The 24,765-nt window shown below is 53.1% G+C and overlaps 1 protein-coding gene across 1 annotated transcript in view; it reads right to left on the bottom strand.

Moving 5' to 3' along the window:
• Positions 1 to 24,765, bottom strand: part of LOC132390553 (uncharacterized transmembrane protein DDB_G0289901-like) — a 263,023-nt gene that overhangs the window by 133,226 nt on the left and 105,032 nt on the right. Inside the window, exons 6-8 of the mRNA XM_059963165.1 lie at positions 18,778 to 18,925; positions 18,381 to 18,457; positions 16,967 to 17,131 (exon numbers count right to left, since the gene is read on the bottom strand). Coding sequence (XP_059819148.1) covers positions 16,967 to 17,131; positions 18,381 to 18,457; positions 18,778 to 18,925 — 390 coding nt within the window. The remainder of the gene's footprint in view (positions 1 to 16,966; positions 17,132 to 18,380; positions 18,458 to 18,777; positions 18,926 to 24,765) is intronic.

Below are 24,765 nucleotides of genomic sequence, written 5' to 3'. Positions count from 1 at the left end.
GTTGAGACGGAAGAGGTGACTGCGCATCGGAATGGGGTTAAACACGGTGGAGCACGCGGTGATGAGAGGGAAGAGGTGACTGCGCATCGGAATGGGGATAAACACGGTGGAGCACGCGGTGTTGAGAGGGAAGAGTTGACTGCACATCGGAATGGGGATAAACACGGTGGAGCACGCGGTGTTGAGAGGGAAGTGGTGACTGCGCATCGGAATGGGGATAAACACGGTGGAGCACGCAGTGTTGAGAGGGAAGAGGTGACTGCACATCGGAAGGGGGATAAACACGGTGGAGCACGTGGTGATGAGAGGGAAGAGGTGACTGCACATCGGAGTGGGGATAAACACGGTGGAGCACGCGGTGTTGAGAGGGAAGAGGTGACTGCGCATCGGAGTGGGGAAAAACACGGTGGAGCACGCGGTGCTGAGAGGGAAGTGGTGACTGCGCATGGGAATGGGGATAAACACGGTGGAGCACGCGGTGTTGAGAGGGAAGAGGTGACTGCACATCGGAATGGGGATAAACACAGTGGAGCACGCGGTGATGAGAGGTAAGAGGTGACTGCGCATCGGAGTGGGGATAAACACGGTGGAGCAGGCGGTGTTGAGAGGGAAGAGGTGACTGCACATCGGACTGGGGATAAACACGGTGGAGCACGCGGTGTTGAGACGGAAGAGGTGACTGCGCATCGGAGTGGGGATAAACACGGTGGAGCACGCGGTGTTGAGAGGGAAGAGGTGACTGCACATCGGAATGGGGATAAACAGGGTGGAGCACGCGGTGATGAGAGGTAAGAGGTGACTGCGCATCGGAGTGGGGATAAACACGGTGGAGCAGGCGGTGTTGAGAGGGAAGAGGTGACTGCACATCGGACTGGGGATAAACACGGTGGAGCACGCGGTGTTGAGACGGAAGAGGTGACTGCACATCGGAGTGGGGATAAACAGGGTGGAGCACGCGGTGATGAGAGTGAAGAGGTGACTGCACATCGGAGTGGGAATAAACACGGTGGAGCACTCGGTGTTGAGAGGGAAGAGGTGACAGCGCATCGGAGTGGGGATAAACACGGTGGAGCACGCGGTGTTGAGAGGGAAGAGGTGACTGCGCATCGGAATGGGGATAAACACGGTGGAGCACGCGGTGTTGAGAGGGAAGAGGAGACTGCACATCGGAATGGGGATAAACACGGTGGAGCACGCGGTGTTGAGAGGGAAGAGGTGACTGCACATCGGAATGGGGATAAACACGGTGGAGCACGCGGTGATGAGAGGGAAGAGGTGACTGCACATCGGAATGGGGATGAACACGGTGGAGCACGGGGTGTTGAGAGGGAAGAGGTGACTGCGCATCGGAATGGGGATAAACACGGTGGAGCACGCGGTGATGAGAGGGAAGAGGTGACTGCGCATCGGAATGGGGATAAACACGGTGGAGCACGCGGTGTTGAGAGGGAAGAGGTGACAGCACGTCGGAGTGGGGATAAACACGGTGGAGCACGCGGTGTTGAGAGGGGAGAGGTGACTGCGCATCGGAATGGGGATAAACATAGTGGAGCAGACGGTGATGAGAGGGAAGAGGTGACTGCACATCGGACTGGGGATAAACACGGTGGAGCACGCGGTGTTGAGAGGGATGAGGTGACTGCGCATCGGAATGGGGATAAACACGGTGGAGCACGCGGTGTTGAGAGGGATGAGGTGACTGCACATCGGACTGGGGATAAACACGGTGGAGCACGCGGTGTTGAGAGGGAAGAGGTGACTGCGCATCGGAATGGGGATAAACACGGTGGAGCACGCGGTGTTGAGAGGGAAGAGGTGACTGCGCATCGGAATGGGGATAAACAAGGTGGAGCACGCGGTGATGAGAGGGAAGAGGTGACTGCGCATCGGAGTGGGGATAAACACGGTGGAGCACGCGGTGTTGAGAGGGAAGAGGTGACTGCGCATCGAAATGGGAATAAACAAGGTTGAGCACGCGGTGATGAGAGGGAAGAGGTGACTGCGCATCGGAATGGGGATAAACACAGTGGAGCACGTGGTGATGAGAGGGAAGAGGTGACTGCGCATCGGAGTGGGGATAAACACGGTGGAGCACGCGGTGTCGAGAGGGAAGAGGTGACAGCACGTCGGAGTGTGGAAAAACACGGTGGAGCACGCGGTGTTGAGAGGGAAGAGGTGACTGCGCATCGAAATGGGGATAAACACGGTGGAGCACGCGGTGATGAGAGGGAAGAGGTGACTGCACATCGGAATGGGGATAAACACGGTGGAGCACGCGGTGTTGAGAGGGAAGAGGTGACTGCGCATCGAATTGGGAATAAACACGGTGGAGCACGCGGTGTTGAGAGGGAAGAGGTGACTGCACATCGGAATGGGGATAAACACGGTGGAGCACGCGGTGATGAGAGGGAAGAGGTGACTGCACATCGGAATGGGGATAAACACGGTGGAGCACGCGGTGTTGAGAGGGATGAGGTGACTGCACATCGGAATGGGGATAAACACGGTGGAGCACGCGGTGTTGAGAGTGAAGAGGTGACTGCGCATCGGAGTGGGGATAAACACGGTGGAGCACGCGGTGTTGAGAGGGAAGAGGTGACTGCGCATCGGAGTGGGGATAAACACGGTGGAGCACGCGGTGTTGAGAGGGAAGAGGTGAGTGCACATCGGAGTGGGGATAAACACGGTGGAGCACGCGGTGTTGAGAGGGAAGAGGTGACTGCACATCGGAATGGGGATAAACATGGTGGAGCACGCGGTAATGAGAGGGAAGAGGTGACTGCGCATCGGAATGGGGATAAACACGGTGGAACACGCGGTGATGAGAGGGAAGAGGTGACTGCGCATCGGAATGGGGATAAACACGGTGGAGCACGCGGTGTTGAGAGAGAAGAGTTGACTGCACATCGGAATGGGGATAAACACGGTGGAGCACGCGGTGTTGAGAGGGAAGTGGTGACTGCGCATCGGAATGGGGATAAACACGGTGGAGCACGCAGTGTTGAGAGGGAAGAGGTGACTGCACATCGGAATGGGGATAAACACGGTGGAGCACGCGGTGATGAGAGGGAAGAGGTGACTGCACATCGGAGTGGGGATAAACACAGTGGAGCACGCGGTGTTGAGAGGGAAGTGGTGACTGCACATTGGAATGGGGATACACACGGTGGAGCACGTGGTGTTGAGAGGGAAGAGGTGACTGCGCATCGGAGTGGGGATAAACACGGTGGAGCACGCGGTGTTGAGAGGGAAGAGATGACTGCGCATCGGAATGTGGATAAACACGGTGGAGCACGCGGTGATGAGAGGGAAGAGGTGACTGCGCATCGGAATGTGGATAAACACGGTGGAGCACGCGGTGTTGAGAGGGAAGAGGTGACTGCACATCGGAATGGGGATAAACACGGTGGAGCACGCGGTGATGAGAGGGAGGAGGTGACTGCACATCGGAATGTGGATAAACACGGTGGAGCACGCGGTGTTGAGAGGGAAGAGGTGACTGCACATCGGAATGTGGATAAACACGGTGGAGCACGCGGTGTTGAGAGGGAAGAGGTGACTGCGCATCGGAATGGGAATAAACATGGTGGAGCTCGCGGTGTGGAGAATGAAGAGGTGACTGCACATCGGAATGGGAATAAACACGGTGGAGCACGCGGTGTTCAGAGGGAAGAGGTGACTGCGCATCGGAATGGGGATAAACACGGTGGAGCACGCGGTGTTGAGAGGGAAGAGGTGACTGCACATCGGAGTGGGGATAAACACGGTGGAGCACGCGGTGTTGAGAGGGAAGAGGTGACTGCGCATCGAAATGGGAATAAACAAGGTTGAGCACGCGGTGTTGAGAGGGAAGAGGTGACAGCACATCGGAGTGGGGAAAAACACGGTGGAGCACGCGGTGCTGAGAGGGAAGAGGTGACTGCACATCGGAATGGGGATAAACACGGTGGAGCACGCGGTGTTGAGAGGGAAGAGTTGACTGCACATCGGAATGGGGATAAACACGGTGGAGCACGCGGTGTTGAGAGGGAAGAGGTGACTGCACATCGGAATGGGGATAAACACGGTGGAGCACGCGGTGTTGAGAGGGAAGAGGTGACTGCGCATCGGAATGGGGATAAACACGGTGGAGCACGCGGTGTTGAGAGGGATGAGGTGACTGCACATCGGAATGGGGATAAACACGGTGGAGCACGCGGTGTTTAGAGGGAAGAGGTGACTGCACATCGGAATGGGGATAAACACGGTGGAGCACGCGGTGTTGAGAGGGAAGAGTTGACTGCACATCGGAATGGGGATAAACACGGTGGAGCACGCGGTGTTGAGAGGGAAGTGGTGACTGCGCATCGGAATGGGGATAAACACGGTGGAGCACGCAGTGTTGAGAGGGAAGAGGTGACTGCACATCGGAATGGGGATAAACACGGTGGAGCACGCGGTGTTGAGAGGGAAGAGGTGACTGCACATCGGAATGGGGATAAACACGGTGGAGCACGCGGTGTTGAGAGGGAAGTGGTGACTGCGCATCGGAATGGGGATAAACACGGTGGAGCACGCAGTGTTGAGAGGGAAGAGGTGACTGCACATCGGAAGGGGGATAAACACGGTGGAGCACGTGGTGATGAGAGGGAAGAGGTGACTGCACATCGGAGTGGGGATAAACACGGTGGAGCACGCGGTGTTGAGAGGGAAGAGGTGACTGCGCATCGGAGTGGGGAAAAACACGGTGGAGCACGCGGTGCTGAGAGGGAAGTGGTGACTGCGCATGGGAATGGGGATAAACACGGTGGAGCACGCGGTGTTGAGAGGGAAGAGGTGACTGCACATCGGAATGGGGATAAACACAGTGGAGCACGCGGTGATGAGAGGTAAGAGGTGACTGCGCATCGGAGTGGGGATAAACACGGTGGAGCAGGCGGTGTTGAGAGGGAAGAGGTGACTGCACATCGGACTGGGGATAAACACGGTGGAGCACGCGGTGTTGAGACGGAAGAGGTGACTGCGCATCGGAGTGGGGATAAACACGGTGGAGCACGCGGTGTTGAGAGGGAAGAGGTGACTGCACATCGGAATGGGGATAAACAGGGTGGAGCACGCGGTGATGAGAGGTAAGAGGTGACTGCGCATCGGAGTGGGGATAAACACGGTGGAGCAGGCGGTGTTGAGAGGGAAGAGGTGACTGCACATCGGACTGGGGATAAACACGGTGGAGCACGCGGTGTTGAGACGGAAGAGGTGACTGCACATCGGAGTGGGGATAAACAGGGTGGAGCACGCGGTGATGAGAGTGAAGAGGTGACTGCACATCGGAGTGGGAATAAACACGGTGGAGCACTCGGTGTTGAGAGGGAAGAGGTGACAGCGCATCGGAGTGGGAATAAACACGGTGGAGCACGCGGTGTTGAGAGGGAAGAGGTGATTGCACATCGGAGTAGGAATAAACACGGTGGAGCACGCGGTGTTGAGAGGGAAGAGGTGACTGCACATCGGAGTGGGAATAAACACGGTGGAGCACGCGGTGTTGAGAGGGAAGAGGTGACTGCACATCGGAATGGGGATAAACACGGTGGAGCACGCGGTGTTGAGAGGGAAGAGGTGACTGCACATCGGAATGGGGATAAACACGGTGGAGCACGCGGTGCTGAGAGGGAAGAGGTGACTGCGCATCGGAATGGGGATAAACACAGTGGAGCACGCGGTGTTGAGAGGGAAGAGGTGACTACATATCGGAGTGGGGATAAACATCGTGGAGCATGCGATGTTGAGAATGAAGAGGTGACTGCGCATCGGAATGGGGAAAAACACGATGGAGCACGCGGTGTTGAGAGGGAAGAGGTGACTGCACATCGGAGTGGGGATAAACACGGTGGAGCACGCGGTGTTGAGAGGGAAGAGGTGACTGCGCATCGGAATGCGGATAAACACAGTGGAGCACGCGGTGTTGAGAGGGAAGAGGTGACTGCACATCGGAATGGGGATAAACACGGTGGAGCACGCGGTGTTGAGAGGGAAGAGGTGACTGCGCATCGGAATGGGGATAAACACGGTGGAGCACGCGGTGTTGAGAGGGAAGAGGAGACTGCACATCGGAATGGGGATAAACACGGTGGAGCACGCGGTGTTGAGAGGGAAGAGGTGACTGCACATCGGAATGGGGATAAACACGGTGGAGCACGCGGTGATGAGAGGGAAGAGGTGACTGCACATCGGAATGGGGATGAACACGGTGGAGCACGGGGTGTTGAGAGGGAAGAGGTGACTGCGCATCGGAATGGGGATAAACACGGTGGAGCACGCGGTGATGAGAGGGAAGAGGTGACTGCGCATCGGAATGGGGATAAACACGGTGGAGCACGCGGTGTTGAGAGGGAAGAGGTGACAGCACGTCGGAGTGGGGATAAACACGGTGGAGCACGCGGTGTTGAGAGGGGAGAGGTGACTGCGCATCGGAATGGGGATAAACATAGTGGAGCAGACGGTGATGAGAGGGAAGAGGTGACTGCACATCGGACTGGGGATAAACACGGTGGAGCACGCGGTGTTGAGAGGGATGAGGTGACTGCGCATCGGAATGGGGATAAACACGGTGGAGCACGCGGTGTTGAGAGGGATGAGGTGACTGCACATCGGACTGGGGATAAACACGGTGGAGCACGCGGTGTTGAGAGGGAAGAGGTGACTGCGCATCGGAATGGGGATAAACACGGTGGAGCACGCGGTGTTGAGAGGAAAGAGGTGACTGCGCATCGGAATGGGGATAAACAAGGTGGAGCACGCGGTGATGAGAGGGAAGAGGTGACTGCGCATCGGAGTGGGGATAAACACGGTGGAGCACGCGGTGTTGAGAGGGAAGAGGTGACTGCGCATCGAAATGGGAATAAACAAGGTTGAGCACGCGGTGATGAGAGGGAAGAGGTGACTGCGCATCGGAATGGGGATAAACACAGTGGAGCACGTGGTGATGAGAGGGAAGAGGTGACTGCGCATCGGAGTGGGGATAAACACGGTGGAGCACGCGGTGTTGAGAGGGAAGAGGTGACAGCACGTCGGAGTGGGGAAAAACACGGTGGAGCACGCGGTGTTGAGAGGGAAGAGGTGACTGCGCATCGAAATGGGGATAAACACGGTGGAGCACGCGGTGATGAGAGGGAAGAGGTGACTGCACATCGGAATGGGGATAAACACGGTGGAGCACGCGGTGTTGAGAGGGAAGAGGTGACTGCGCATCGAATTGGGAATAAACACGGTGGAGCACGCGGTGTTGAGAGGGAAGAGGTGACTGCACATCGGAATGGGGATAAACACGGTGGAGCACGCGGTGATGAGAGGGAAGAGGTGACTGCACATCGGAATGGGGATAAACACGGTGGAGCACGCGGTGTTGAGAGGGATGAGGTGACTGCACATCGGAATGGGGATAAACACGGTGGAGCACGCGGTGTTGAGAGTGAAGAGGTGACTGCGCATCGGAGTGGGGATAAACACGGTGGAGCACGCGGTGTTGAGAGGGAAGAGGTGACTGCGCATCGGAGTGGGGATAAACACAGTGGAGCACGCGGTGTTGAGAGGGAAGAGGTGAGTGCACATCGGAGTGGGGATAAACACGGTGGAGCACGCGGTGTTGAGAGGGAAGAGGTGACTGCACATCGGAATGGGGATAAACATGGTGGAGCACGCGGTAATGAGAGGGAAGAGGTGACTGCGCATCGGAATGGGGATAAACACGGTGGAACACGCGGTGATGAGAGGGAAGAGGTGACTGCGCATCGGAATGGGGATAAACACGGTGGAGCACGCGGTGTTGAGAGAGAAGAGTTGACTGCACATCGGAATGGGGATAAACACGGTGGAGCACGCGGTGTTGAGAGGGAAGTGGTGACTGCGCATCGGAATGGGGATAAACACGGTGGAGCACGCAGTGTTGAGAGGGAAGAGGTGACTGCACATCGGAATGGGGATAAACACGGTGGAGCACGCGGTGATGAGAGGGAAGAGGTGACTGCACATCGGAGTGGGGATAAACACAGTGGAGCACGCGGTGTTGAGAGGGAAGTGGTGACTGCACATTGGAATGGGGATACACACGGTGGAGCACGTGGTGTTGAGAGGGAAGAGGTGACTGCGCATCGGAGTGGGGATAAACACGGTGGAGCACGCGGTGTTGAGAGGGAAGAGATGACTGCGCATCGGAATGTGGATAAACACGGTGGAGCACGCGGTGATGAGAGGGAAGAGGTGACTGCGCATCGGAATGTGGATAAACACGGTGGAGCACGCGGTGTTGAGAGGGAAGAGGTGACTGCACATCGGAATGGGGATAAACACGGTGGAGCACGCGGTGATGAGAGGGAGGAGGTGACTGCACATCGGAATGTGGATAAACACGGTGGAGCACGCGGTGTTGAGAGGGAAGAGGTGACTGCACATCGGAATGTGGATAAACACGGTGGAGCACGCGGTGTTGAGAGGGAAGAGGTGACTGCGCATCGGAATGGGAATAAACATGGTGGAGCTCGCGGTGTGGAGAATGAAGAGGTGACTGCACATCGGAATGGGAATAAACACGGTGGAGCACGCGGTGTTCAGAGGGAAGAGGTGACTGCGCATCGGAATGGGGATAAACACGGTGGAGCACGCGGTGTTGAGAGGGAAGAGGTGACTGCACATCGGAGTGGGGATAAACACGGTGGAGCACGCGGTGTTGAGAGGGAAGAGGTGACTGCGCATCGAAATGGGAATAAACAAGGTTGAGCACGCGGTGTTGAGAGGGAAGAGGTGACAGCACATCGGAGTGGGGAAAAACACGGTGGAGCACGCGGTGCTGAGAGGGAAGAGGTGACTGCACATCGGAATGGGGATAAACACGGTGGAGCACGCGGTGTTGAGAGGGAAGAGTTGACTGCACATCGGAATGGGGATAAACACGGTGGAGCACGCGGTGTTGAGAGGGAAGAGGTGACTGCACATCGGAATGGGGATAAACACGGTGGAGCACGCGGTGTTGAGAGGGAAGAGGTGACTGCGCATCGGAATGGGGATAAACACGGTGGAGCACGCGGTGTTGAGAGGGATGAGGTGACTGCACATCGGAATGGGGATAAACACGGTGGAGCACGCGGTGTTTAGAGGGAAGAGGTGACTGCACATCGGAATGGGGATAAACACGGTGGAGCACGCGGTGTTGAGAGGGAAGAGTTGACTGCACATCGGAATGGGGATAAACACGGTGGAGCACGCGGTGTTGAGAGGGAAGTGGTGACTGCGCATCGGAATGGGGATAAACACGGTGGAGCACGCAGTGTTGAGAGGGAAGAGGTGACTGCACATCGGAAGGGGGATAAACACGGTGGAGCACGCGGTGATGAGAGGGAAGAGGTGACTGCACATCGGAGTGGGGATAAACACGGTGGAGCAGGCGGTGTTGAGACGGAAGAGGTGACTGCACATCGGAGTGGGGATAAACACTGTGGAGCACGCGGTGTTGAGAGGGAAGAGGTGACTGCGCATCGGAATGGGGATAAACACGGTGGAGCACGCGGTGTTGAGAGGGAAGAGGTGACCGCACATCGGAATGGGGATAAACACGGTGGAGCACGCGGTGATGAGAGGGAAGAGGTGACTGCACATCGGAATGGGGATAAACACGGTGGAGCACGCGGTGTTGAGAGGGAAGAGGTGACTGCGCATCGGAATGGGGATAAACACGGTGGAGCACGCGGTGTTGAGAGGGATGAGGTGACTGCGCATCGAAATGGGAATAAACAAGGTTGAGCACGCGGTGATGAGAGGGAAGAGGTGACTGCGCATCGGAAAGGGGATAAACACAGTGGAGCACGTGGTGATGAGAGGGAAGAGGTGACTGCGCATCGGAGTGGGGATAAACACGGTGGAGCACGCGGTGTTGAGAGGGAAGAGGTGACAGCACGTCGGAGTGGGGAAAAACACGGTGGAGCACGCGGTGTTGAGAGGGAAGAGGTGACTGCGCATCGAAATGGGGATAAACACGGTGGAGCACGCGGTGATGAGAGGGAAGAGGTGACTGCACATCGGAATGGGGATAAACACGGTGGAGCACGCGGTGTTGAGAGGGAAGAGGTGACTGCGCATCGAATTGGGAATAAACACGGTGGAGCACGCGGTGTTGAGAGGGAAGAGGTGACTGCACATCGGAATGGGGATAAACACGGTGGAGCACGCGGTGATGAGAGGGAAGAGGTGACTGCACATCGGAATGGGGATAAACACGGTGGAGCACGCGGTGTTGAGAGGGATGAGGTGACTGCACATCGGAATGGGGATAAACACGGTGGAGCACGCGGTGTTGAGAGTGAAGAGGTGACTGCGCATCGGAGTGGGGATAAACACGGTGGAGCACGCGGTGTTGAGAGGGAAGAGGTGACTGCGCATCGGAGTGGGGATAAACACGGTGGAGCACGCGGTGTTGAGAGGGAAGAGGTGAGTGCACATCGGAGTGGGGATAAACACGGTGGAGCACGCGGTGTTGAGAGGGAAGAGGTGACTGCACATCGGAATGGGGATAAACACGGTGGAGCACGCGGTAATGAGAGGGAAGAGGTGACTGCGCATCGGAATGGGGATAAACACGGTGGAACACGCGGTGATGAGAGGGAAGAGGTGACTGCGCATCGGAATGGGGATAAACACGGTGGAGCACGCGGTGTTGAGAGAGAAGAGTTGACTGCACATCGGAATGGGGATAAACACGGTGGAGCACGCGGTGTTGAGAGGGAAGTGGTGACTGCGCATCGGAATGGGGATAAACACGGTGGAGCACGCAGTGTTGAGAGGGAAGAGGTGACTGCACATCGGAATGGGGATAAACACGGTGGAGCACGCGGTGATGAGAGGGAAGAGGTGACTGCACATCGGAGTGGGGATAAACACAGTGGAGCACGCGGTGTTGAGAGGGAAGTGGTGACTGCACATTGGAATGGGGATACACACGGTGGAGCACGTGGTGTTGAGAGGGAAGAGGTGACTGCGCATCGGAGTGGGGATAAACACGGTGGAGCACGCGGTGTTGAGAGGGAAGAGATGACTGCGCATCGGAATGTGGATAAACACGGTGGAGCACGCGGTGATGAGAGGGAAGAGGTGACTGCGCATCGGAATGTGGATAAACACGGTGGAGCACGCGGTGTTGAGAGGGAAGAGGTGACTGCACATCGGAATGGGGATAAACACGGTGGAGCACGCGGTGATGAGAGGGAGGAGGTGACTGCACATCGGAATGTGGATAAACACGGTGGAGCACGCGGTGTTGAGAGGGAAGAGGTGACTGCACATCGGAATGTGGATAAACACGGTGGAGCACGCGGTGTTGAGAGGGAAGAGGTGACTGCGCATCGGAATGGGAATAAACATGGTGGAGCTCGCGGTGTGGAGAATGAAGAGGTGACTGCACATCGGAATGGGAATAAACACGGTGGAGCACGCGGTGTTCAGAGGGAAGAGGTGACTGCGCATCGGAATGGGGATAAACACGGTGGAGCACGCGGTGTTGAGAGGGAAGAGGTGACTGCACATCGGAGTGGGGATAAACACGGTGGAGCACGCGGTGTTGAGAGGGAAGAGGTGACTGCGCATCGAAATGGGAATAAACAAGGTTGAGCACGCGGTGTTGAGAGGGAAGAGGTGACAGCACATCGGAGTGGGGAAAAACACGGTGGAGCACGCGGTGCTGAGAGGGAAGAGGTGACTGCACATCGGAATGGGGATAAACACGGTGGAGCACGCGGTGTTGAGAGGGAAGAGTTGACTGCACATCGGAATGGGGATAAACACGGTGGAGCACGCGGTGTTGAGAGGGAAGAGGTGACTGCACATCGGAATGGGGATAAACACGGTGGAGCACGCGGTGTTGAGAGGGAAGAGGTGACTGCGCATCGGAATGGGGATAAACACGGTGGAGCACGCGGTGTTGAGAGGGATGAGGTGACTGCACATCGGAATGGGGATAAACACGGTGGAGCACGCGGTGTTTAGAGGGAAGAGGTGACTGCACATCGGAATGGGGATAAACACGGTGGAGCACGCGGTGTTGAGAGGGAAGAGTTGACTGCACATCGGAATGGGGATAAACACGGTGGAGCACGCGGTGTTGAGAGGGAAGTGGTGACTGCGCATCGGAATGGGGATAAACACGGTGGAGCACGCAGTGTTGAGAGGGAAGAGGTGACTGCACATCGGAAGGGGGATAAACACGGTGGAGCACGCGGTGATGAGAGGGAAGAGGTGACTGCACATCGGAGTGGGGATAAACACGGTGGAGCAGGCGGTGTTGAGACGGAAGAGGTGACTGCACATCGGAGTGGGGATAAACACTGTGGAGCACGCGGTGTTGAGAGGGAAGAGGTGACTGCGCATCGGAATGGGGATAAACACGGTGGAGCACGCGGTGTTGAGAGGGAAGAGGTGACCGCACATCGGAATGGGGATCAACACGGTGGAGCACGCGGTGATGAGAGGGAAGAGGTGACTGCACATCGGAATGGGGATAAACACGGTGGAGCACGCGGTGTTGAGAGGGAAGAGGTGACTGCGCATCGGAATGGGGATAAACACGGTGGAGCACGCGGTGTTGAGAGGGATGAGGTGACTGCACATCGGAATGGGGATAAACACGGTGGAGCACGCGGTGTTTAGAGGGAAGAGGTGACTGCACATCGGAATGGGGATAAACACGGTGGAGCACGCGGTTATGTGAGGGAAGAGGTGACTGCACATCGGAATGGGGATAAACACAGTGGAGCACGCGGTGTTGAGAGGGAAGAGGTGACTACATATCGGAGTGGGGATAAACATCGTGGAGCATGCGATGTTGAGAATGAAGAGGTGACTGCGCATCGGAATGGGGATAAACTCTGTGGAGCACGCGGTGTTGAGAGGGAAGAGGTGACTGCACATCGAAATGGGAATAAACAAGGTTGAGCACGCGGTGTTGAGAGGGAAGAGGTGACAGCACGTCGGAGTGGGGAAAAACACGGTGGAGCACGCGGTGTTGAGAGGGAAGAGGTGACTGCGCATCGAAATGGGGATAAACACGGTGGAGCACGCGGTGTTGAGAGGGAAGAGGTGACTGCGCATCGGAATGGGGATAAACACGGTGGAGCACTCGGTGTTGAGAGGGAAGAGGTGACTGCACATCGGAATGGGGATAAACACGATGGAGCACGCGGTGTTGAGAGGGAAGAGGTGACTGCACATCGGAATGGGGATAAACACGGTGGAGCACGCGGTGTTGAGAGGGAAGAGGTGACTGCGCATCGAATTGGGAATAAACACGGTGGAGCACGCGATGTTGAGAGGGAAGAGGTGACTGCGCATCGGAATGGGGATAAACACGATGGAGCACGCGGTGTTGAGAGGGAAGAGGTGACCGCACATCGGAGTGGGGATAAACACGGTGGAGCACGCGGTGTTGAGAGGGAAGAGGTGACTGCACATCGGAATGGGGATAAACACGGTGGAGCACGCGGTGTTGAGAGGGAAGAGGTGACTGCGCATCGGAATGGGGATAAACACGGTGGAGCACGCGGTGTTGAGAGGGAAGAGGTGACTGCGCATCGGAATGGGGATAAACACGATGGAGCACGCGGTGTTGAGAGGGAAGAGGTGACCGCACATCGGAGTGGGGATAAACACGGTGGAGCACGCGGTGTTGAGAGGGAAGAGGTGACTGCACATCGGAATGGGGATAAACACGGTGGAGCACGCGGTGTTGAGAGGGAAGAGGTGACTGCGCATCGGAATGGGGATAAACACGGTGGAGCACGCGGTGATGAGAGGGAAGAGGTGACTACATATCGGAGTGGGGATAAACACGGTGGAGCATGCGATGTTGAGAATGAAGAGGTGACTGCGCATCGGAATGGGGATAAACACGGTGGAGCACGCCTTGTTCAGAGGGAAGAGGTGACTGCGCATCGGAATGGGGATAAACACGGTGGAGCACGCGGTGTTGAGAGGGAAGAGGTGACTGCACATCGGAATGGGGATAAACACGGTGGAGCACGCGGTGTTGAGAGGGAAGAGGTGACTGCACATCGGAATGGGGATAAACACGGTGGAGCACGCGGTGTTGAGAGGGAAGAGGTGACTACATATCGGAGTGGGGATAAACACGGTGGAGCATGCGATGTTGAGAATGAAGAGGTGACTGCGCATCGGAATGGGGATAAACACGGTGGTGCACGCGGTGTTGAGAGGGAAGAGGTGACTGCACATCGGAATGGGGATAAACACTGTGGAGCACGCGGTGTTGAGAGGGAAGAGGTGACTGCGCATCGGAATGGGGATAAACACGGTGGAGCACGCGGTGTTGAGAGGGAAGAGGTGACTGCGCATCGAAATGGGAATAAACAAGGTTGAGCACGCGGTGTTGAGAGGGAAGAGGTGACAGCACATCGGAATGCGGATAAACACGGTGGAGCACGCGGTGTTGAGAGGGAAGAGGTGACTGCGCATCGAAATGGGGATAAACACGGTGGAGCACGCGGTGATGAGAGGGAAGGGGTGACTGCGCATCGGAGTGGGGATAAACACGGTGGAGCACGCGGTGTTGAGAGGGAAGAGGTGACTGCGCATCGAAATGGGGATAAACACGGTGGAGCACGCGGTGATGAGAGGGAAGAGGAGACTGCACATCGGAATGGGGATAAACACGGTGGAGCACGCGGTGATGAGAGGGAAGAGGAGACTGCACATCGGAATGGGGTTAAACACGGTGGAGCACGCGGTGTTGAGAGGTAAGAGGTGACTGCGCATTGGAATGGGGATAAACACGGTGGAGCACGCGGTGTTGAGAGGGAAGAGGTGACTGCACATCGGAATGGGGATAAACACGGTGGAGCACGCGGTGTTGAGAGGGAAGAGGTGACTGCACATCGGAATGGGGATAAACACGGTGGAGCACGCGGTGTTGAGAGGGAGCAGGTGACTGCGCATCGGAATGGGGATAAACACGGTGGAGCACGCGGTGTTGAGAGGGAAGAGGTGACTGCACATCGGAATGGGGATAAACACGGTGGAGCACGCGGTGTTGAGAGGGAAGAGGTGACTGCACATCGGAATGTGGATAAACACAGTGGAGCACGCGGTGTTGAGAGGGAAGAGGTGACTACGCATCGGAATGGGGAAAAACACGGTGGAGCACGCGGTGATGAGAGGGAAGAGGTGACTGCGCATCGGAGTGTGGATAAACACGGTGGAGCACGCAGTGTGTCTTGCCTACATCCCTGCGTCCTGCATCATTGTCCTGGACCTGTTGACCCATTGGGGCTCCGTTTGGATGTACCGGGGGCAACACTCTACATCTGAGCTGAAGCCGTGGTTCCCCGGCAGGGCAGCTCCATGAAGCAGACCCGCTGGGGGAACAACCACCACCGATTGTCTCACAGAGGCCCACTGTAGTGCATCACACCCTGCAGCGGCCCAACACAACACAGTGGAAGACAGGGGCGTATCTACGGAAAGTAGCGCCTACAGCAAGCACTGAAATTGTACCCCCGTCCCAACATCTGACACCCATCTTTTAGATAACTTTACCATAATATCAGCTCAAAAGTACAAGTCAAGCTCGTTATTAAACAAATCATGGCCCTACACTAAAATTATAACTGCACCTTCCTTGCTTTCACTGATACAAATTGGTCTCTGATGTGATCAAAGTCAATTGTCCCACAGAGGCCCACTGTAGAGAATTACGAGGAAGTAAAACAGGCCATTCTTCGGGCCTACGAATTGGTACCCATGGAGGCTCTCAAATATGAAAGTATTGGTTTTAACTTGCTGAATGATCTCTCACAGCTGGCGATGGAAACTGTGATGGGTAGCATTATCTGAATAGCAATGCGAAGATTGGGGTAGACACTCTCATTTCCATACTGAACAATAAATTCAGGAAGCTCTTCAGATGGTGACATTTTCATGTTGACCCACCTTGACAGCAACATTCTGCAACACAAAATTTATACAGGGGTCTGTGGGAGGAGCCACAGGAGCAGTCAGCAGAGGGGCCTGTCCAGACAGGTATATGTAGTTCACCACAGCGCCGTAACTCAATCCCTCGACACTGAGAAGGAACCCAAACTTGGCGTCAGTTGTTGTGCAAATGAACAAACCTTTCGTCCATTTCTCTGTGAAGACGGTCAGCTGTTCCCTTCATGAACTCTTTCCATTTCCTCCTCAGCTTTTAACCCAGCATCTGAAGAGAATTCTTTTTTCACTCTCCGAGGATGGCTTGCCTGACTTTAATAGAAACTGTTCAGTGGCGTCCCCCCACCCCGCAAGTGGAGCATTTTGACTGGCTGCATCACCATCTGGTATGTGGGGACGGTGCGATTGGACAAGATTGAAATAAGTTGCAAAAACTTGCAAAATTTACCATCATGGGAACTAGACTCCGTGTATCTGAGAAATCTTCAAGGAGGGATGCCTTAGGAAGGAGACATCCATCATTAAGGATCCCCACCTCCCAGGACAGGCTCTCTTCACACTGTTACCTTCAGGTAGGAGGTACAGAAGCCTGAAGGCACACACCTAGTGATTCAGGAACAGCTCTTCCCCTCTGCTATCCGATTCCTAAATGGACATTGAACCCATGAACACAACCTCACTACTTTTCTCATTTCTGTTTATTTGCACTTCCTATTTACTTAACTATTTAATAGTCATATCTATACTTGATGTAACTCAGTTTGTTTTCCCCATATCTATTTATCATGTATTGCAATGTACTGCTGCCATAAAGTTAACATGTTGCACGACATAAGTCAGTGATAATAAACCTGATTCTGAGACAGGTTCCTCACACTTGGAGTTGTGAGTGACTGAAATTCCCCACCAGGGGTGGTAGAGTCAGATACATTGGACTTTCGCTCTTTCCCTCACCCTCCACCACCCCCCCCCCCCCACACTCCAGAGTCACTGGGGAACGGTGACCCACCTGTACAGTACACAGCATCATTCTCGATTGTAGGCCACAGCCGATACACAAAGTAACCAGAGCAGTTTTTCACCCTGATCTCCTGGCTCTTCTCACAGGGTTTTTCACCCTTGCTGAAGCAGACGGTCCTGGTCACCTCCCCCTCTCCCACGTTGGGATGGGGACCTGGAATGAGATTTATAAACACTGTAAAATGTACCCGGTCCCACAGTACAGCGGGGAATGTGAATCAGGACCCACTGTAAATCAGTCAGCAGTGATGTGCTGTCTTCACACTCCCCACCCCACCCTCCCTACAGCACCTGGTCTGAGAGGCCCAGGGGTTTAGTCTGGTAACAAAAATGCCTCTCATGTTGTGACTGACACCAGGGGAGGCCCTGATACAGTATGATTGACAGAATGAGCAGCCCCACCCCTGATATGACTGACATCTGGTGAAGCCCCAACCCTGATGTGAGTGACAACTGGTGAAGCCCCACCCCTGATGTGAGTGACAACTGGTGAAGCCCCACCCCTGATATGAGTGACAACTGGTGAAGCCCCACCACTGATGTGACTGACATCTAGTGAAGCCACACCCCTGATGTGACTGACATCTGGTGAAGCCCCACCCCTGATGTGACTGACATCTGGTGAAACCCCACCCCTGATGTGACTGACATCTAGTGAAGCCCCACCCCTGATGTGAGTGACATCTGGTGAAGCCCCACCCCTGATATGACTGACATCTGGTGAAACCCCACACCTGATGTGACTGACATCTGGTGAAGCCCCGCCCCTGATATGACTGACATCTGGTGAAACCCCACCCCTGATGTGACTGACATCTGGTGAAGCCCCACCCCTGATGTGACTGACATCTGGTGAAGCCCCGCCCCTGATATGACTGACATCTGGTGAAACTCCACCACTGATGTGACTGACAGCTGGTGTTGCCCCACCCCTGATGTGACTGACATCTGGTGAAGCCCCGCCCCTGATATGAGTGACATCTGGTGAAACCCCACCCCTGATGTGACTGACAGCTGGTGAAGCCCCACCCCTGATGTGAATGTCAGCTGGTGAAGCCCCACCACTGATGTGACTGACAGATGGTGAAGCCCCACCCCTGATGTTCCTCACTTTGGGTTCAGATCCAAAGCCCAGCCGGAGCCTCAGTAAAATCTTCACTGACATTCAGAGAATTCTCCAGCTCTGAATACAGGGAACCACGACCCAACACCTGGGAGTCTCCAGGAAGCCGGAGCTCCTCCACCAGACTCCACAAGGATCCAGGTCTGGAGTGCGGTCTGGGTAACTGCGGGAAGTCCTCTCAGGGAGGTGGAGTTCTGTGTTTGTATCTGAAGAGATCTGGTCATCAGTCTGACCTTCTCCGAAAATAAACAAGCCCCATTGATGTAAAATCTGACTCTACCGTTTAACCAGCCTGGTTTCTTCCCGGAGCAATGATCCTCTGGAACGACCGTCTCGGGAATGTTCCATCCTCCGGAACTGAAACAACAATCAGAGAGTCAGTCCCTGATCTGAGGGAGTTTATTCACTCAGAGAGACATGGGAAATTACACTCACCCTGCCTGTACCCTGTCTCTGGTCAATAACCCCTCAATCCTGGGAATTCCCTCTCTGTTGTACCTCTCCCTTGTCTCTACCCCGAGAATGTGGGATCTCCCCTCTCCCTGTATTTACTCCCCATCTCAGTATAGTCACTGATGATCCCGGTCTCCCTGCATTACCCATTCATACACCCCTTGTTCCCCTGTTTACATTCCCCTTCTGTGTCCAGTTTCTCAGTGATTATCTCCTCACTTTACCTGTTAAATCTGTACCATCCCACATCAAGATTTCCATCACCCTTCCTTTGTCCACCGGTACACTCAGTGTTGGAACAATCCGTGCTCCTCCAGGGCTGATCCAGGACGGTGTGGGTTACACACGGATCACCGAGTGTGGAGTCTGTGACTGAGGGACAGAACGATGTTCAGTGTTAATGTACAGCTCATGTTCCCCATCCTCTTTCTCTGCCAAACACAAACCCCAACTGCACTTCCACCCTCAGCAACCCCTAAGCAGCAATAACTTGTTAGTTTTTCATCAAAAGGGACGAGAGTTTCAGAGGCTGAGCCAGTGATTAACTGTCCCACCAGAGGTGCCCTGGAGAAGGTGATGGTGGAGATGAGCTGACTTCTTGAACTGCTGCAGTCCTTGATGTGTGGGGACACCCACATTGATTTCGCGAGTTCCAGGGTTGTGACCCAGAGATGCTGAAGGAACAGCAATGTATTTCCAAGTCAGAACAGTGTGTGGCTTCGAGGGAAACTTCCAGAATGTTTCCCGGAAGCACACACCTTCCTATGGCTCCCTCTCAGCATTGGGTCCCCCCCACCCCAGTCACCTCACGTCATCCCACACTCCAGACCTTAATCCCATCCCCAATCTCCAGTCTCCCTCCACTTTCCCTTCCTCTGCTGCCTGCTCCCCATTTTCCTTCCTCTCCCCATGGTCTTCCCTCCACCTCAGTCTTTACCCCTCCTACCCCTCCAGTCTCCTTCTCTCATCCCCCATTCCCTCCTCCCCACCACAGATTTTACAATGATTTTGAACTCCCCATACGTGACAGGGCAGACTGGGTAGGATGGATTTCGGAAAGATAGGAAGCTTTAGAGAGTGTGCTCAGGCTTTTATCATTGGAGCAGACAGGGATGAGAGGTAACTTGACAAGATGCTAAGAGGCATCAGTCGAACAGAGACATTTTCCCAGGGTGTAAGTGGCTAATACTAGGGGTCATAATTTCAAAGGTAATTTTTTTTAAGCTAAGAGTGGTGGGTGCATGGAATGTCCTGTCAGTGTGGTGGTAGAGTCAGATATATTACGGGCATTTAAGAAACTCCACTCCAGGACAGGAACTGAAGTTACCTACACTAGTTCAGGAGTCTGATGGTTTGAGGGGTAGTTTGGGAGCTAAGGCTCCTGTACCTCCTTCTCGATGGCAGCAGTGAGAAGACAGCATGGACTGGATGGTGGGGTCCTTGATGATGGATACTGCTTGTCGATGTGTTTAATGGTGGGGACGGCTTTTCCTGTGATGGACTGGGCTGCATCCACTACTGTTCTGATCTTGGGCATTGGTGTTTCCATACCAGACAGAAATACTCTCCACCACACATCTATAGAAGTGGGTCAAAGTTTTAGGTGACAGACTGAATCTGTGCAAACTTCTCAGAACGTCGAGGAGCTGCCATGCCTTCTTTGTAATGACACTTACATACTGGTCCCAGGACAGATCCTCTTATCGTACAAGATGTCCGTTCAAGAGTCTGATGACAGTGGGGGTAGAAGCTGTCCTTGAGCCTGGTGGTACGTGCTTTCAGACTTTTGTATCTACTGCCCGATGGGAGGGGAGATGAGAGAATGTCCGGGGTGGGGTATTTGATTACGCTGGCTGCTTTACTGAGGCAGCAAGAAGGGTAAACAGTGTCTGTTTCTACTTCTCCATGCCACAGTAATTCTAATATTCTAATAATTTCTGCTTAAGTAATCTAATAATCATTAGTTTATAATAACAAGTTGTAACTGAAGACACAGCAGATTTCTATAGATGTACTGTGGAGAATATTGTACTTAGACACCATCTTGACCATCGATGTACAACTCTCCCCAGACACCATCAATCACTGTCATTGGACTGCTGGGCTGATTCACACATTCCTGTACAGCATCTTCTGAATAATTGTCTATTGATGTTGCAAATATTACAATTCCAATAGAACCACCCCACGGGTTAATATTTCATGAGAGAACAAAGGACGTTTCATTATCACAGACACGAAGTAACATTTCACAAATGTGAATCGGTCAGTGGATGTAAATAACGTGGAACGGGTTGAGAGGCAGCCGGTGGAGAGAAGCCATCAACATCTCTGAAGATATATTTTGGGCCCCACACATTGACCCAATCATGAAGAAGGCACGCCAGCAGCTAATCTCATTAGGAGTTTGAGGAGATTTGGCATATTACCTTATCAAACTGTGTAGTTACTTTCAAGGAGCTATGAACATCAATCCGAAGATCTCTCTGCTGAGCAACACACTTAAAAATCTTGCCCTTAACAGTGTACTGTCTTCTTTCATCTGCCCAACCGAGGTGCAAAACCTCACATTTATCTGGATTAAGCTCCGCCTGCCATTTCATAGCCCATACCTGCACCTGATCTGTGTCGCATTTTATTCTTTGTCAGTCTTCCACATGATCAACAACTTCACCAATCTTGGTATTATCTGCAAACTTACTCACCCACCCATCCAGATTTTCAAAGGTCAATTAGACATCTCAAACAGCAGAGATCTCAATACAGATCCCTGCAGAATTCCACTAATTAGAGATCTCTAGCTCGAATCCCTTCAACCGCCACCCTCTATCTCCCATGCTGGCCAGTTCTGAACCCAAATAGCAAATTTGCCATGGACCTTTTGCATCTTAATCTTCTCGATTAGCCTCCCATGAGGGATTTTGGCACACAAATTACTAAAATCCACGTAGACCACATCCACTGCCCTACCCTCATAAATCTCTCTCATTACATTGTCAAAAAACCCAGTCAAGTTGGTAAGACACGACCTGTCCCTCATGGAGAGATACTGCCTCTTCCTAATGCTTATCTGTCCTATCCCGAAGAATTATCTCGGACTATTTCCCTATATCTGATGTGAGACTCACCGGTCTATATTTCCCAGGATTTCCCGTGTCCCCTTAGTAAACAGAGATACATTAGCCACTGCCAGACCTCTGGAATCTCACCGGTGATTCTACTTGACAAGGACTTTTCATTGATCCTCCTGGCTTTCCTAATTCTGCTCTTTCGTTCTCTTCTGGCTTCTTTATACTCCTCGTGTGCTTCGTTCGAACCTAACCTGAAGCTTTACATACTTGTCCTTCTTCTTCTTGACAAAATTCATCACCTCTCTGGACAGCCAAGGTTCTCTTATCTTTCTATCCCTGTCCTTCCTTCTAATGGGAACACACCTATCCTGTACTCAGTGCAGTGATCTTTAAACACCCTCCACATGTTTGATGTGGACTTGACAGATGTTCCTGCTTCATGCTCTCCTAGTTTGCCTGAGTCCAACTTAAATCTCTCCTCCAGTGTCCATACCTATCCTTATCTATAGCTATCCTGACAGTTATGGAGTTGTGGTCACTGTTCCATAACTGCTCACCCACTGAAGGATCAGTCACTTGGCCAGGATCATTACCCAACACCATGCCACTCCTCTCGATGAGCCATAAACACATTCATTTAAGAAACCTCCCTGATCCACTTGACAAATTATTTTCCTTCTCACCCCCTTGCACTAAGATGGTCCCAATTCATTCTAGGGAAGTTGAAATCCCCAATGACAACAACACAATTATTTTTGCACATTTCCTTAATCTAATTACAAATCTGTTCCTCAAAGTCCCAGTGGCCACTAGGGGTTCTGTCGTACAATCCCATCAGTGTGATTGTACCCTTCCGATTCCTGAGTTCTACACAAATGGACTCAGGGTCTGACCCCTCTATTACGTCTCCCCTGAGTGCAGCAGTGACACTGTCCCTGTTTAGTAGAGCAACTCCACCAACACCCCACTCCACCACCTCTTTTAGTTCGATCTTTTCTAAAACTTTGAAACGCTGGTACATTAATCACCCGTTCCTGCCCCTCTCTCAACCAAGTTTCAGTAGTGGCCACAACATCGTAGTTCCACGTACTTGATCCATGCTCAGAGTTCATCACCTTTAATACCCCTGGCATTAAAATATACATTCTTCAAACTATCCCACCCATCATACCGGTAATTTCAATACTTTCCCTGACATCTACCTTCCCTTACTCACCTGATGCTCCAGTTTCCCATTTCCTTGCTAAACTAGATTAAACTCCCCCGAGTAGCATTGGTGAACGTTTCAGCCAGGATATTGGTTCCCCTATAGTTCAGGTGCGGCCCGTCCCGCTTGAACAGGTCACCCCTTCCCCAGTAAAGGTTCCAGTGATGCATGAACTTGAAACCCTGTCCCCTGCACCATCTCCCCAGTCACTCATTCACCTGGGCAAATCTCCTGTCACTGAACAAATGGACTCTCAAGTTCAAGGTTATCGTCATTTAATGATATAAACCTACACCACTAAACAAATCAACGTTCCTCTGGAGTCAGGTGCAGAACACAGTACAACACAGTGCATATAGCTCACAACAACACGTCAAGTAATATTACCACAAATAAATTAACAAATTATAAAATATATTCCAGTAGATTGACATTTAGCATAAGGTGTATTTCAAAGTTCAGAGTAAATTTATTATCAAAGTACAGATATGTCACCATGTACAACCCTGAGATTCATTTTCTTGTGGGCATACTCAATAAATCTATAGAATAATAACCACAACAGAATCAATGAAAGACCGACCAGTTAGGCCATTCAACCAGAGTGCAGAAGACAACAAACTGTGCAAATACAGAAGGAAAAAATAAATATCAAGATCATGAGATGAGGAGCCCTTGAAAGTGAGTCCATAGGCTGTGGGAACATTTCAATGACGGGGCCAGTGAAGTTGAGTGAACTTTTCCCCTGTGCCGTGCAATAGATTTTTGAGCCGTTTCTCAGACACCCGGTTCACCTGTCCTTTGTGAGGCCGGGAGGAGTCAGTGTACAATGTTTATATGAAGTGTGAGAGGTTGCAGCCCCTGTCTGAGTATCTGAAGGGGCTGCTGCTCACGTTTTGGTTGTACTTCAGCCCTGTGCTCCTGATATATGGTCACCCAGTACGGAGGGGGTTGGGTCACTCAGAGAATCTACTGGTGGGCTTGTTCCTGGACCTGGCCGAGATGGCCATTCGTGGGTCCAGGCAGTCAAGGGCTCTGCCCGAGCTGAATGCCTGTCCCTCTTCTGGGGTTATGTTCATGCCAAAGTGTGTGAAGCAGAAGAATGCAGTCACTGTGGGTACAGGGGGGATTTCTGGGAATGGTGGGTCCTCCAGGGAATTATATGCTTTGTAGATTGTAGAAACCATATTTAACTTGAAATTGTTCGCAAACTCGTAAATCACAGATGTTTATGTTTTGTGAGTGAACAAACTTCTATAGTTTTGTGAAACAAAATGGGAGTGATGCTCTTTAAGGGCCTTTGCTGCCTGGGCTGTCTGCACTCTGTCTACAATTTACCCAAGCCTGGACATTAATTAACCCTTGCCTTGCCACAACTTCCACATGACTTCCCCTTGCTGATGGAAATTTCTCACCCAGAAAAGCCAGAACCAGTGACGGGACCCTCACCCTGCTGGCTAAATGGGGAAAAACGTAATTTAATTTTCACATCAATATATTTCTATATTTATTATAATCTACTGTAAATTTTATTCAATGCACTGCACTCCATCCGTAAAACAAATCTCACATCATATGTCAGTGATAACACACCTGATGCTGAATGTAATTTAAATCAGAGAGAAATGAGACAGTGGGGTAGGGACCAGAGTGCAAACTGGGACAATAACTGAGGATCTATCGACAGTGGGTGTGGAACACCACGTTCTCACTGGGACGCGACAGAGGTGAGATCTCTCTCTCTCTCTCGGGATCTCAGAGAGACCATCTGAGTCTGTCTGCACATCTCTCTCACACAGACCACACACAGAGGGGAGAGATTCCTCCCCCTCTCACTCTCCCCCTTCCACTCTCCCTCCCACCACATAGAGAGGGTGAAATCTCCCTCTCTCTCTCTCTCTCTCTCTCTCTCTCTCTCTCTCACACAGAGGGCT

The sequence above is a fragment of the Hypanus sabinus genome, unplaced genomic scaffold, assembly GCF_030144855.1.
Source record: "Hypanus sabinus isolate sHypSab1 unplaced genomic scaffold, sHypSab1.hap1 scaffold_95, whole genome shotgun sequence".
In the NCBI taxonomy this organism is placed as follows: Eukaryota; Metazoa; Chordata; class Chondrichthyes; order Myliobatiformes; family Dasyatidae; genus Hypanus; species Hypanus sabinus.
Note: the sequence above shows the minus strand (reverse complement) of the source record. Positions and strands in the feature narration are given on the sequence as shown.